General features: G+C 30.9%; 1 protein-coding gene across 1 annotated transcript in view; it reads right to left on the reverse strand.

Annotated features, from left to right (window-relative positions):
* LOC134692707 (NPC1-like intracellular cholesterol transporter 1) overlaps positions 1-13,607 on the reverse strand; it is a 52,231-nt gene extending 38,624 nt beyond the window's left edge. The window contains exons 1-3 of the mRNA XM_063553204.1: positions 13,364-13,607; positions 4,359-4,605; positions 3,969-4,039 (exon numbers count right to left, since the gene is read on the reverse strand). Of these exons, the coding sequence (XP_063409274.1) occupies positions 3,969-4,039; positions 4,359-4,605; positions 13,364-13,488 (443 nt within the window). The 5' untranslated portion in view covers positions 13,489-13,607. The remainder of the gene's footprint in view (positions 1-3,968; positions 4,040-4,358; positions 4,606-13,363) is intronic.
* Between the last annotated feature and the right edge of the window lie 557 nt (positions 13,608-14,164).

Below are 14,164 nucleotides of genomic sequence, written 5' to 3' on the forward strand. Positions count from 1 at the left end.
AGAGTAAAGGATTTCTATTTTAATTGTTCCTGTTTCAGTTAAATTTATATTTATTTTTATTTTTGACTGTACCTTGATCTGTATATATATACACAAGGACTGTATATAATATATTTGTGGTAAAAAACAAACTAGGCTAATTATTCTATACTAGTAATAGATGGCAATTTAGATGCATAAACCTTTATATATTTTTGGATAATCAAATATAGTGACAGGACTAGATTTCAGACAAGTCTCGATCTAGATCATAACAAATATTTTCAATTTGGAGCAGAAACTTCCTTGACATACATTTATATAATTCATTATTTCCCTGTCTTGTTGACAGAATAAGTGCAAATAATATATCCAACAGCTATTAATAACAGTTCTCAGTATATGAATTGATTTTGTTTATTTTTAAATCAAAATTCAGTAAAAAATATGCCATTTTAATATATATTTTTAATCCTATTGCAACAGATGATCATGTTTTTTATTTCTAAATCTTATTTTGTGTTTTTTTTGGTAGATCTAAATTGTTGTGATGAACATTTCTACTGTTTACAGTTTATACCTATCCATACTAGGCTGCAGGTGAAACAAAAATTGTCATTTAAGGGCAATATCTCCAATAACGAGTTGACTAATGATTTCTCCCATGTTTAATTTATTTGTATATCTTGTCTTGCTAATCATTTTTGCTATTTTAAGTTTCTGTGTATCTATAATAGATATCAAGATAATAGGCAACCATGGATTGGTAAACTTTGTCATTTTCATGTCCAGTGAGAAGTTGTCTGACATTTTAGTAGTAGCGAGACATCAACATTTTGACCTCCAGTCAGATTTTATCTATCTTGAGCAATTTTCAAGTTAAATTAGCAAAAATTTGAATTTTACCCCTATGATCAATTTCTATCTAAGTAGGCCATTTTGGTTGACGGGTAGTTATTGGGAACATTTTTAAAACTACATACACCAATGATGATTGTGGCTAACTTTGGATAAATTTGGTCCAGTAGCTTCAGAGGAGAAGATGTTTACTAAAGTTAAAGAACAATGACGGAAGACAATGCTAAGTGATGGGAAAAGCTCACATTGGCCAGGTGAGCTAAGAAGTGAGACAGGTAGAAAACAGACTTCAAGATTGCAAGGATATTAAAGAAAAATAATCATAAAACAAATAATCATCTGCACTAAAGTAACAGAAGACTAAGTGACATTACCAAAAATTAAGGATGAACTCCCAAGTGTAATGAGCTATACCTAATTTGGATAGAAGTATTATCTAGGCATTACATAAACATCTTAAGGTGGAATGTAAAATGCTATGTTGTCAGCATGAATGATTATTATGTAATATATCACAAAACATTAAACTGATGACTGCAATATATCACTATTGATTCATAAAAAAAAAATACTATGTACTAAAAATTCCAGCTGAAAAACATGTCATGTTTGTCTTGTTGTTATCTTCAAGAATTTTGTAGTAAAGTAATTGTAAATATTTATCAACATAAACCATGCTTGAAATATAAAATGAAAGTTGATAAAACCATGGAAGTAATATTGATAATAATGATAAACTAAACATGATGAGATAATAGAATGTCCTTGTCTGCAGAATAAAGGAAAGACTCAGTTATTCAGGGAAAAAGTAAAACTAAACATGTTGAGATGATTAGAATGTCCTTGTCTGCAGAATAAAGGAAAGACTCAGTTATTCAGGGAAAAAGTAAAACTGAACATGTTGAGATGATTAGAATGTCCTTGTCTGCAGAATAAAGGAAAGACTCAGTTATTCAGGGAAAAAGTAAAAGTAAACATGTTGAGATGATTAGAATGTCCTTGTCTGCAGAATAAAGGAAAGACTCAGTTATTCAGGGAAAAAGTAAAACTAAACATGTTGAGATGATTAGAATGTCCTTGTCTGCAGAATAAAGGAAAGACTCAGTTATTCAGGGAAAAAGTAAAACTAAACATGTTGAGATGATTAGAATGTCCTTGTCTGCAGAATAAAGGAAAGACTCAGTTATTCAGGGAAAAAGTAAAACTAAACATGTTGAGATGATTAGAATGTCCTTGTCTGCAGAATAAAGGAAAGACTCAGTTATTCAGGGAAAAAGTAAAACTAAACATGTTGAGATGATTAGAATGTCCTTGTCTGCAGAATAAAGGAAAGACTCAGTTATTCAGGGAAACAGTAAAACTAAACATGTTGAGATGATTAGAATGTCCTTGTCTGCAGAATAAAGGAAAGACTCAGTTATTCAGGGAAAAAGTAAAAGTAAACATGTTGAGATGATTAGAATGTCCTTGTCTGCAGAATAAAGGAAAGATTCAGTTATTCAGGGAAAAAATAAAACTAAACTTTATGCGTTGATTAGAATAAATTTCCTATTTAGGAGAAGTCCAGGACACATGTGGCTTGCCTGCAAGCTGCTGCTCCCAGTTTGAAAAGAAATGTTGACTGCCAAAAGCTTACATTTGTTAGTAAATTTTTCATCTTTAAGAAATTTCTGTCCAAGTTTCATAAAGTTCTATGAAGGGTTAAACCATGTTTTGTTGTTTTTAAAGTATATAAAACAAAAACAAAAACATGTTTCTGATCTAATATCTAAATTATAGAAAGCTTAGAACTACAAAATTTTAATAAATTGCATGACGGTTTGATAAAGTTAATGACGTATGTGAAAACTCTGACCTTAACTGCATCTAAAAGTTAACTTAAAAATAAAATCTTGTATATGTACCAGTTCAAAACAAAACAATAGAGCTCAGCACATGCTGAAATGTCTCACCTGCTTTACTGACCATTTATTGTATGTTGAAAGTCTTGAGAAGACAGGTTTTACTACACATATTTTTAAATATCAATGACTAAGGTCAAGGTTAGATAATCCTCTAAGACAGACATGAACACCTTACAACTTTTCAATACACCAAATATAGTTGATCTATTACTATTCGCATTTAAAAAAACAGACCAAAACAAAAATAAGTTACATTGACCAACTATTTTACCATGAAATAAAGTCAAGGTCAGATGAGACCTGCCAGGCAGACTTAACATCTTACAATCATCCATACACCAAATATATTTGACCTATTACTTATAGTTCTTGAAAAACAGACCAATACACAAAAACTTATATTGATCAATGACCAAGAAAATGAGGTCAAGGTCAGATGAAACCTGACAGATTGATATGTACCCCTTACTATCATTTCATAAACACATGTATTTGACTTACTCATCTTAGAAGTGCTCAGCTAATAGCATACCTTTAACCTTGATCAATTATCCTGTGAAATAAGGTCAAGGTGAGATCAATACTGTCTGACGGACATATTGACTTTGAAAGGAACCATATACCAAATATACATGTAGATATCAAATTACTCAAAAACTGTAATTTTTTTCAAGCAGTCATTGAACGATGAAAATGAGGTCAAGGACACTCAAGTGGACATATAATGATATGACAACCAAAAACTTCGTATCTGTCTTGTACCTTCTGAATTTATATAAAGATTTATACAATTAGTTTACACAGCGGCCTGATAGTAATCTCTATGTCTTACATTAGACTGTGACTAAAATTGCAGACAAGACAAAAATGATAAAATCAAATTTTTGGGCTCTACCTCTACATAGTCTTTTGAACATTTGAAGATATGATCCAATTTTTGTACATTGTACAAGTTCCATGAAAGATTACTGCTGGATAAAAATTAATTAACCCCATAATGAACCTAAATGTTGATACCTCGACACTTCAGACAGATTGAAGGACTGTTATATCTTGCTTCTAACACATAATGTTCTACAAAAACTAGGAAAAATCTAGTAGTTACTGTTAAGACAATTTTTCAATGGAAAAATAATTCCTCATCTGGTTGTAAACTCTGTGAAAAATTAAAGGAATGACAAATTTTGCTGCCTTCCTGCTTTGAATATGATATACAAATGTACATACCGATAACACATGTCTTCAAATTTCTTCCCATTCACCTCAATATTCAGGGCTTGCTGGTATAAATCATACATCTGATTAAAAAAAAACACAACTTTATAATATTTACTTGTTTTATATTATTTAAAAAGAAATGAAAATGTTTTTATTATGTTCAACTTGCATCAAATGCAAATTATAGTATTTTCAAATTATTCAAATAATGATTAAGCAATATAAATGATAGCTGTATCTATAAAAGAATAATCAGAAAATATGTTGTAGAAGGTTTTTTTTAAATCTAGTATCGCTGCTTATTGTTGCTGCTTACAATTTCAGTCTATCTGTTACAATTTTCAATGTAATAGTCCAATAAAATGAATGGATTCTTGCATGCATTAAGATATCACTCACAGCTTTAAAGGATCTTTCTGATAACACATTATTTTCCACTAATATTAATGATGCATATCGTGTTATTGGGGGGAAGTTATCCAGCACCCATTTCCTCTCTGCCTGTATCCTGGATGTGGCTGGTACCCAGAGCTCGGCATCTTCTGTTGTCTGGTTGAAATCCTTCATGCCTATCCCAAACAGCCCACATATGGCAATGCATATTATAATGGTAAGGATTGGATAAGTTGCTACTGTTTTACCAAGTCTAGAAAATATATAAACTAGCAAATTTTAACATCCCTTGGTTTGTTTTTATATATTATATCTTCATACCAGGTAAATGCAACAAAAGTCTAATAAACACTGTCAGTTATAAACAGTCTCATTTATTTATTTATTTGTATCTATTTGTTAACAGATGCCTGAACTTGACCATAGTCCTTTATATAAATGGTGTCTTATAATAATTGTATTAAACCCTAAATTCATTATTATCATACAATTTAAGTATGGATAGTCTCTTGATTTTGGACTTTTTACTTGGGATGGCAATGAGTACTTGACTACAAGTTTAGTTATAAGATACTTGGTTGCCTTTTATTAATCTTGAGATACATGTATGTCTCCTTACATTTCCCAACACTATAGTTCCCTTTAAAACATCCTTCCATTACTTATAAAAATAATATCTACTATATGTGTATGCAGAGACTTATATAGTCTCTAAATGTATCTCAGGTTTACCTATAATAGCAAATCATGTTTCAGCAGTACTACCATTGTCCCTTCCAAGAGGATTTTTTAGTTTGCAGGACTTGTAACAAAACTTAGAAACAAGTAAGAACTTAAGTAAATGTCCTTTAACCAGGACACCCTTGTTTTCCCCCTTTTTTGTCCCTAATTCCTAGACAGTTTGAGCCATCTCCCCCAAAGCCAATTCTTACCAACCCTTTGTGGTATGGAAACTTGTGGTTAATAGTTTGTGCAATTACCCCAAAATGATTTCAAACCTTCTGCTTGTGGTTTTGAACCTATAAAAGTTATTGTCCTTAAACTAGAAAAATGCTTGTTTTTGGCCCTTAATTCCTGGGGTTGGGATCATCACCCCAAAACCAACCTTCCTTTTGTGGTATTGAATCATATGGTTAAATTTCATAGAGATCCATACAATTAAACTGAAGTTATTGTCCAGAAATTAATTGTGTCTTCAAACGACGACGAGATGGAGACAACAACAACGTCATAGTATTATACAAACCCATATAAAAGTAAATTCTAGAGCTTTCTTTTCACTTCATTTGTGTTTGTATGTAATTATACCTTACATATATTTTAAACAATTCTATTGGGTGAAACGTTATCATGTGACATGGAATAATTCAGTTGTTTTTCTTTCAATTGCAAGGACGGACGAATAACCCTAAAAATTTCCACCAGCGTTGAATAACCCTATTATTCACCGGCGAATAACCTTTAGAGATCATTGATTTGTACTTGAGTTATCTCCCATGAAAATGATGTTACAGACGTAAATAAACAAAATAGCAGCGTTCACGTTACACTGGAAGCACAACGAGATAGAAAATAATGCATTGGACATGAATAGAGTGCCTGAGCAGCTGATGATAGCTCTTATAGAGTAACTGTCCTTTTCAGGGCAATCAATATTTTACAAAAAGATTCTACCTTTGTTGTACATTCTAGAAACTCTAGAACACCAATGTATTTTCAAACGTCAGCTTGTTGTACATGTAGTTTAATGGTAGAGAGTTATCATATCAACAATAAAAATTCCAAGAAAAATATTTTTACATAAACCGTAACTTAATGTTACATTTTATAATTGAAAGAGTTGGATATTTCTCGTGTTTGTTTACACATGATGTTAGTGTTATTTGTTATGATTAGTTTAATAGATTATAATGACGTTGGTTGGATCAATGTAAACATTGAATAATTTAAACTGTTTACATCAGAGATCAATGCTTGTGGTTTTATTGAAAAGAACAGATAAAAAATTATGTAAATTACAAAATTGGGTATAACAAATGCAAAACGTCAATAATTATCAAAGTCATATGAAACAAGCTTCTGGTAATTATTATGTTGAGAAAATCATTGGACCAATGCATGCCTATTAAACTAAGTGCACTGCACAGAAAGACATTTTTTATGTTTGTTACGAAACCATACAACATAACAATATGTCATCCTATGATACATGATCACATATTTAACCTAAAAATTAACTTTTGAGTTTTGGTGCCAAAGTTTACAGATTAATACCTTTTGATATACATTCAACACAGAATAATGGAACACATGGAAAATAAGAAAGACCATAGAGAATAAATATTTGGTTTCCATATTTTCAATTATCAGTAGTCCAAACAATTATGATGTTTTGAAAGCCTATCTTATTTTTTTGCTTTGACGCCTTACATGTACATGATTTTAAAAGTATTTTCAAAGGAAAACCAACATGTAATAAATTTTGCATGAACATGATGAAAGCAAGGCAAATCTATTTTTGGGGCAGAAAACTGATGAAAATGGACATGTTTACTTTTCTGTCATCAATAAACTTGTACTACATATCGCATTTGTTGGTAAACAGGGTGAAAAGCTACTAAACAATACACTACAATGTTATTTAGCACCAAGTAAAGGAAAATAGAGATCTCCAGCATTTAAAAAAAACATGTTTTCTTTTTTTTTTAAAAGAGCACATGAACCCCGATTTTTTTTCTTATCCTATAACTTCAAGAATGATCAAAATTGAAAGAAAAAAGAAAAGATTGAAGTTTCTATATGTATATGTTAGCTGTAATAAGTGAAATTAGGCATTAAGCTTAAATGGTGTCATCCTGGTGGGCACAGGACGTTTGCGCTTTTTTACCTGTAAAACGATAGGACATTTGCGCTTCAAATACTATGGACATTTGCGCTTTTAATTTTGATTCACCTGTATTAAATTGACCGGACATTTGCGCTTTTTACCTATAGTCCACTACCTGTAATCATAATGAGAAGTAATCATTACGTATAAATTTAACTGAACCTAAAAATTGGAGACCTTTCATGGAGATGTACCGTTAAAAATTGTAATGCAAGAATTCAAACGGACAATGAGACGTCATATATTTTGAGTCAGAAAAATAATCATAATCATCAACAATGCGAATACAAGGAATGTACAACTGAAGTGGTAAAATGGCTGAAGCACCTAAAGAACCGAGATGTTCCAAATTTGCAGACTACCTGACAGAAAATCATGTTACAGTTGAATCAAGATTTCGACCAATATTATGGGCTGAACAGCCATCTAACAGTCAGTAAGCGTACAACAAATGGTTCTGAATCATTCCATGCTCACTACAATGTATAGTTTTACATGACTAATCCTGTCATTTTTTACATTTTTGAAGAGCATTATTGAACAACAGTCAATAAATTACATTAAGATTCAGTACACTGATAAACAGGCTCCCCAATCAAGAATTGAGAAGGAGAAACTCGATCATTTATTTGAGAAGTGGGCTAAGTTCCAATCTGGACAGATAACAAGAGCAAAATGTGTTCACTCATTGGGCTTCAAATATCAAGCTGAAACTGACCTGTAATTTTGATGACAGTACTTGATTTTATTTCTTAAGAATGTTTACTTGTAGCTGTACATAAATTTTTATACACATATCAAAAATGTGCTATGAAATGAATGTGCTATAATAGATTTTTAAACTTTTAACCATAAAGAATGAGGAGGGAAGTCATAGATATAAAAAAAAAAAGCGCAAATGTCCTATGTAAAAAGCGCAAATGTCCATTTTTAAAAAGCGCAAATGTCCTATGTTTTGAAGCGCAAGTGTCCACAAAAAAAAGCGCAAATGTCCTATGAAAAAGCGCAAACGTCCCGTGCCGATCCTGGTTTGCCCACTTTTAATTACATGTATATGTAAACAGAGAGGGAATTGTTGTTTTAACAATTATAGTTTATTTCTGAATGATAGTCATGATTTTTACCTTTTATTTTACCTGTAAATTTTTAAAAGAATATTATATTCTGCTATTAAATTAAGGAAAATGTGCAAAACTGTTCTATATTTTAAATATCTTTAGCAAGAAAATGTATTTTTATTTATAAAATGAATAGGAAAAATGTGCACTGAAAATGATTTTTTATTTCAATTTATCAACAAATAGTTTTAATTATTGGTGCATTCTGAACAAGGTAAAAAAATAAAAGAATGAAATTAAAGATTTATTAGAATAAATCTCATTTGAATATCTTTGACGTTAATCAACTTTTTTTTTTTTAAATCTTAATAAAATACACTGTTATGAAATTTAATATAAAAAATATCAAATTAATTTTAACAATTAGAATATAAATGCAACTGTTCAGTAGCCAAGCTATAAATATGACACAATTTGAACTTTAATCTGCAACCAAGATAGCATTTTCTTTTATAAAAAAAACAAAAAAAAAACAATTAAATATCTTTCAGTTCATAATCATGATTGCTAACAACACCAGTATGAACTTCAACCATGACGACAATGTATTGACTATGAGACAGCAACCAACAACTCAGCACGAACAGTGTGGCCAGGGGTAAATGTGAAAGGCTGCTTCTTCCACTTCACCCAGTGTATTTGGCAATAGACACAGAAATATGGACTACATGCAGTCCAATTATAAAGAAAATGAAGACATAACTCAACTGATACCAGGGGCCGCAGTACTACCTCTTGTTCCACCCCCACCTTGTTGAGGATGATTGGCTAAACACTTAAGAAAACATTGGAGAAGCTGAAAACATACCCACTACAACTTGATTTACAGAATACATGACATAGTTCTGGATTGATAGCTACTGCTTTCTATGGAATCACTATTACACAGAAGAACCCAGCACCATAAATCACCTGGAAGGATGGCACAACAAACTTAAAAAGAGACTCAAACATGCCCACCACATCATCTACAAGATCATTGAGCTACTGAAGGATGACACAGGCACTAACAGAATGCAACATAATCCAGTATGCAGCAGGAGCCCGCCCACCAAAAAGACGACGATACAAAGTAATAGACATCAGACTCAAACTACTGAATGACAGATACCAACAAAGACTCATCAACGTGGTATATTACTCTGACGCAGCATCCCATCTTCTCCATTAGAACTGAACAATGAAGTGAATGAACTATTGTAAATTGTGACTTTGTAAATATAATGTTTTGTGACTTTTGATGTATATATAAAAGATTGTATTTCTCCTCATTTTAAATATTTCCTTATGCAATGCATTTATAAAATTGATTAATTTATTAAATTATGTTGCAATAAAAGAGATCTTGTTTTGATGTCTTTATATCATGAAAATCATTCAGAACTATAAAGACATTTTTGTAACTGAATATCTATTGTTTGTTATTTGTTGTGTGCATGTATGTATGTTTAATGAATTGAATGAATTTATATTAAATTATTGAGAAAAAATATATGATTCTTTAAATATTTTTTCTAAACAAAAAAACAACCTGAATATATAGAAAACACTTACAATCTATCTACCTAAGTTGGAACAGACTATACAATTTTATGCTCATTAAACCTTTTGTCTTTTTTGTTTTCTTTACTAATAGATAATTGGTAGAATTAAAAGTGGGCAAACCAGGAGTAAAAACCGCTTAAATCCTAGGCATTAAGCTAACGCCTAGGCATTAAGTTATTGCCTGAAATTTTCAGGCATTAAGCCTGAAATTTTCAGGCATTAAGCTTATTTCTTAAAATCTGACGATGATTATTCCTCCTATTGCTGAACATAATTTTAGGCAATAAGTAAACTCTGGAATTAAATGCATATTTGCTGATTTATTCTTGATATGAAGTCGTTCCTTGATTATATTTCTAATATAACATGCATAAATATGCATTCATTTGATAGATCTTCAAATTTAGTAAGTTTAGTGATTTTAGCAGATAAATTATAACTTATAAAGTTTATTGGATAAGTAAAATGATCTGAAAGGCAACGTAATAAATTATAAAAGAAGACTTTGCCAAAAACTAATTGTGTTAATTTTTTGCAAAAGTGTGAAAAATTACATTTTGTGCTTTTTCATGAAAAATGCCAAACCGAAATATCTCTGAAAGAAAGTAATGGTATGTTTTTCTTTGAACATTTTGATTGTGCAGATCAAACTTGACATTGTGTCAAAATCTAAAGGAAAAATCAACCATTAATTGGCTTATCAATGCACTAGATTAATCATCATTATTTATTTAAAAAATTAGCTGACTTTGCTTGAAACTGAATACATTTATTTAACCCCTAATTTTTTTTAAAAGATGCAGAAGAAAACCATGGTATATTCAAACTCATGAATCAATGACAGACTGACAACACCATGGAAAAAAAATTAATAAAATGCTCCAGGGTGCAGCTTGATACATTTACGACCGCAGAGGTTGAACCCTGAAAATTTGGGGCAAGAATGGGCACTGCATTCAAGCTTGAAACAGCTCTGAATTTGAATTGTGATTAAATAGTTGACACAGCATAGGTTTCTGACACAGAACGAATGTGGTCTAAGAAATTAGAAATTTTAAATTGGACATTTACCTTTTATGGTCCAATATCCAAAATCTAAATACATGGTTAGATTCAGCATATATATAAAAGAACCCCATTATATTCATTTTTTTATGAATCAAATAAAGTTTAATTTTGGACCCCGATTTGAACTAACTTGAAAACTGGGCCCATAATCAAAAATCTAAGTACATGTTCAGATTTAGCATATCAAAGAAACCCAAGACTTCAATTGTTGTTAAAATCAAACTAAGTTTAATTGGATCCTTTGGACCTAAATGAAGACCATTTTAAAAACAGGACCAAAAATTAAAAATCTAAATACACAGTTAGTTTCGACATATCAAAGAACCCCAATAATTCATTTTTTTATGAAATTAAACATTTAATTTTGGACCCTTTTGCCCCCTAATTCCTAAACTGATGGGACCAAATGTTAAAAGTTTATTGATTTCCAGTTACTTATACTACACAATGTACTAAGGTTTTTATCTGGAATTCATCCATCTTGGACAATAACGTGATACCAATGTACAACCAATTTATTTTTATTTTTGCTATCGTATAAAAACAACTTGAACAAAAATACAAATAATTGATTTTACCTTCTTCAAATAAAGTATTTATTATAATTATTATTTAAGGAATGACTAATACTTTTTCTGTCTATGAAGAAATAAAATCTAAATCTGTTGCAAACTGAATATGCCGGTTACTTTAACGTGTGCACCACATTTTTTTTTATATTATTTCATATAGACAGACAAAATATTACAGTCATTCCTTACAATTTAATTTTAAACTTGAGTAATCATGAAAATATACGATGACGTCAAGGTCACATGATCAAATAATGTCTTTGAGCTGATAGACAAAACACTGTCAGGCAATCAGAAGACATGTTACATCCAAAATTAAATTATAACACAACTTAGAAAACTAAAGACTGAGCAGCACATTCCTTGTCGATATGAGTTTTCAAAATTGACCACCTATAGAAATGATATATATATCAAATATGCCAATGTTAGTAGTAAAAAAAAAAATCTGGGACAACAGCATGCATGTAGCTCTTCACTCATTCAGTTTTTGGAAGGGTTAGAGCTACATTTTGTATTTTTCTAATACACATAATTTAAAGGTTTTGTTGGCTTGCATGCTATGTTTATTTAAATGTCAGCCCAAGCATCCAATAACAGTATACAGGCAGAAGCCCCGCCTATGTATTGATTGCAGATGTCAGTCTTAATTACAATGCTTGAACAAATATTTATGCAAACAAAGCAAGCAAGCCAACCAAACCTTTTAAATACATGCATCAGAAAAATAGCTTTAATGTTGCTCAGTCTTATTAGTATTCTATGTTGTGTTTTATGAACTATTGTATGTTGGTCTTTTTTTGCTTTTTCGCCAATGGCATTGTCAGTTTATATTCATGTTATGAGTTTGAATATCCCTCTGGTATCTTAACCTCTGCTTTATGTGATATACCTCTAGCAAGAGCCTATTGAAGTTGGTGAGAAAAAAAATATCAAAATTTGGTGTTTTCTTTTAACAGAGGTTTGTAACAACATGTGAAAAGGAAGCTAATGTATTGATTAGCTATTGTACTTAGACTTCCAAAATAAAAGGCACTACAGTATCTTTCAAATTCTTTTATTTAACATTTGAATGTTTCTAAGCATTCATAGGGGTATCATTTGGGTTCTGATCCCAGATATACCGCTTACTGTTTTGTCAAATTCCCACATCCCGCTTACACTATGTACGTGAGCAATCCTAATTTTTTGGTAGACTTCATTTCCTGTTTTCACAGCTCAATAATTTGACTTTCACGTGTCTAACTTACAAAAATATTGGCAATCAAGCGTCACACTTAGACCCCAATGAAACCTGCTGGGTTTTAAATGTTTTGGGGGTCCAGTCAGCTAAGTGGTTGAGAGTTAAAACCCTGCACCAGCCAGTCAGCTAAGTGGTTGAGAGTTAAAACCCTGCACCAGCCAGGTGCTTTAAACTTTATTGCAGTCTCAATATAGCCAAAAGTGCAGTCCAAATAATTATGATGCAGTAACGCTTTAAAGCATAAACATAAAATAGCATTACCAATAAGGCTGAAATTGGTGTTTAAAAACACCAAAGTTTAATCAATCATGAATCAAATGTTTGGATTTCAGTTTTGATGAAAGTAGTCAGTAATGCACTTGAGATATTTTTACAGCATTAACCTGTTTTGATTTTTATTCACTATCTTTATACTCAAGACATCTGTTCTTGTGACAAGTTATCTTTGAAATTATGTTGTTTTGTACATGACATAATATATTTTTATTACGTTATCAATTATTATGTTTATGTGGTTATATTGTTGTGTAACTGTTTAACTTATATCTTCTTTAAATAAAACTTTAAATTAGGCTTACTTGTAAAATGCATTTTCCAAACCACCTATGATCCCATCACTAACAAACTTTAGACACGTCTTTTTTCTTATTGACGCTTTTGTAAAATGATTACGATCTTCATCTTCATCTTCCGGGTGCCCCATTGTCTCAGTTCAGAAACTGGACTTTGTTTATCGTGAATTACTGATGACATTTCATTTGTTTATAGTTAAGTCTACATGTCGTCTTGTGAGATCTACATGTATGTCACTGTATGCAACGGTGAATATGGAAATTCCTCCAAGCTGAAACGAAAGACCGCCCTCGGACCACGCCCCCTTTTTATATGGCGCATAATTTGAACATTAATGATCATTAATTCCGATTTCTGGCAAGAAAACATATTTCCTTTGCGAAAATAACAATTATTAATGACACATAAAAGGTTCATAGTTTTAATGAATATATATTTTCGAAACAGTTCCTGAAAATATTTCTAAAGATGTCACATTCGTTATCCTCGAGGTTATCCTATATATTTGTCTTTAAAAAACATATCTATAAAAATAACATTTATTTTTTTCCAAATACATCTTATTATGAACAGTAAATTTCAAACTTATTCATAATTATTTCTTTCATTAGCATTATACTTTGATGTTATTTCTGTATTCTTTAAATCTTTATATATAGTTTTTGGACTTCAATTTGTTTTCTATTCTTATACTTTATACTTGTTTCTCAGTATTCTCTTCTCTATATGTTTAAGCACCTCGTTATTCACTATTCTTTATTTTTTGGGGGTCCATTTTCTCTATTCTTTATATTTTTCCTCATTGT

This window comes from Mytilus trossulus, chromosome 1, assembly GCF_036588685.1.
Source record: "Mytilus trossulus isolate FHL-02 chromosome 1, PNRI_Mtr1.1.1.hap1, whole genome shotgun sequence".
Lineage (NCBI taxonomy): Eukaryota > Metazoa > Mollusca > Bivalvia > Mytilida > Mytilidae > Mytilus > Mytilus trossulus.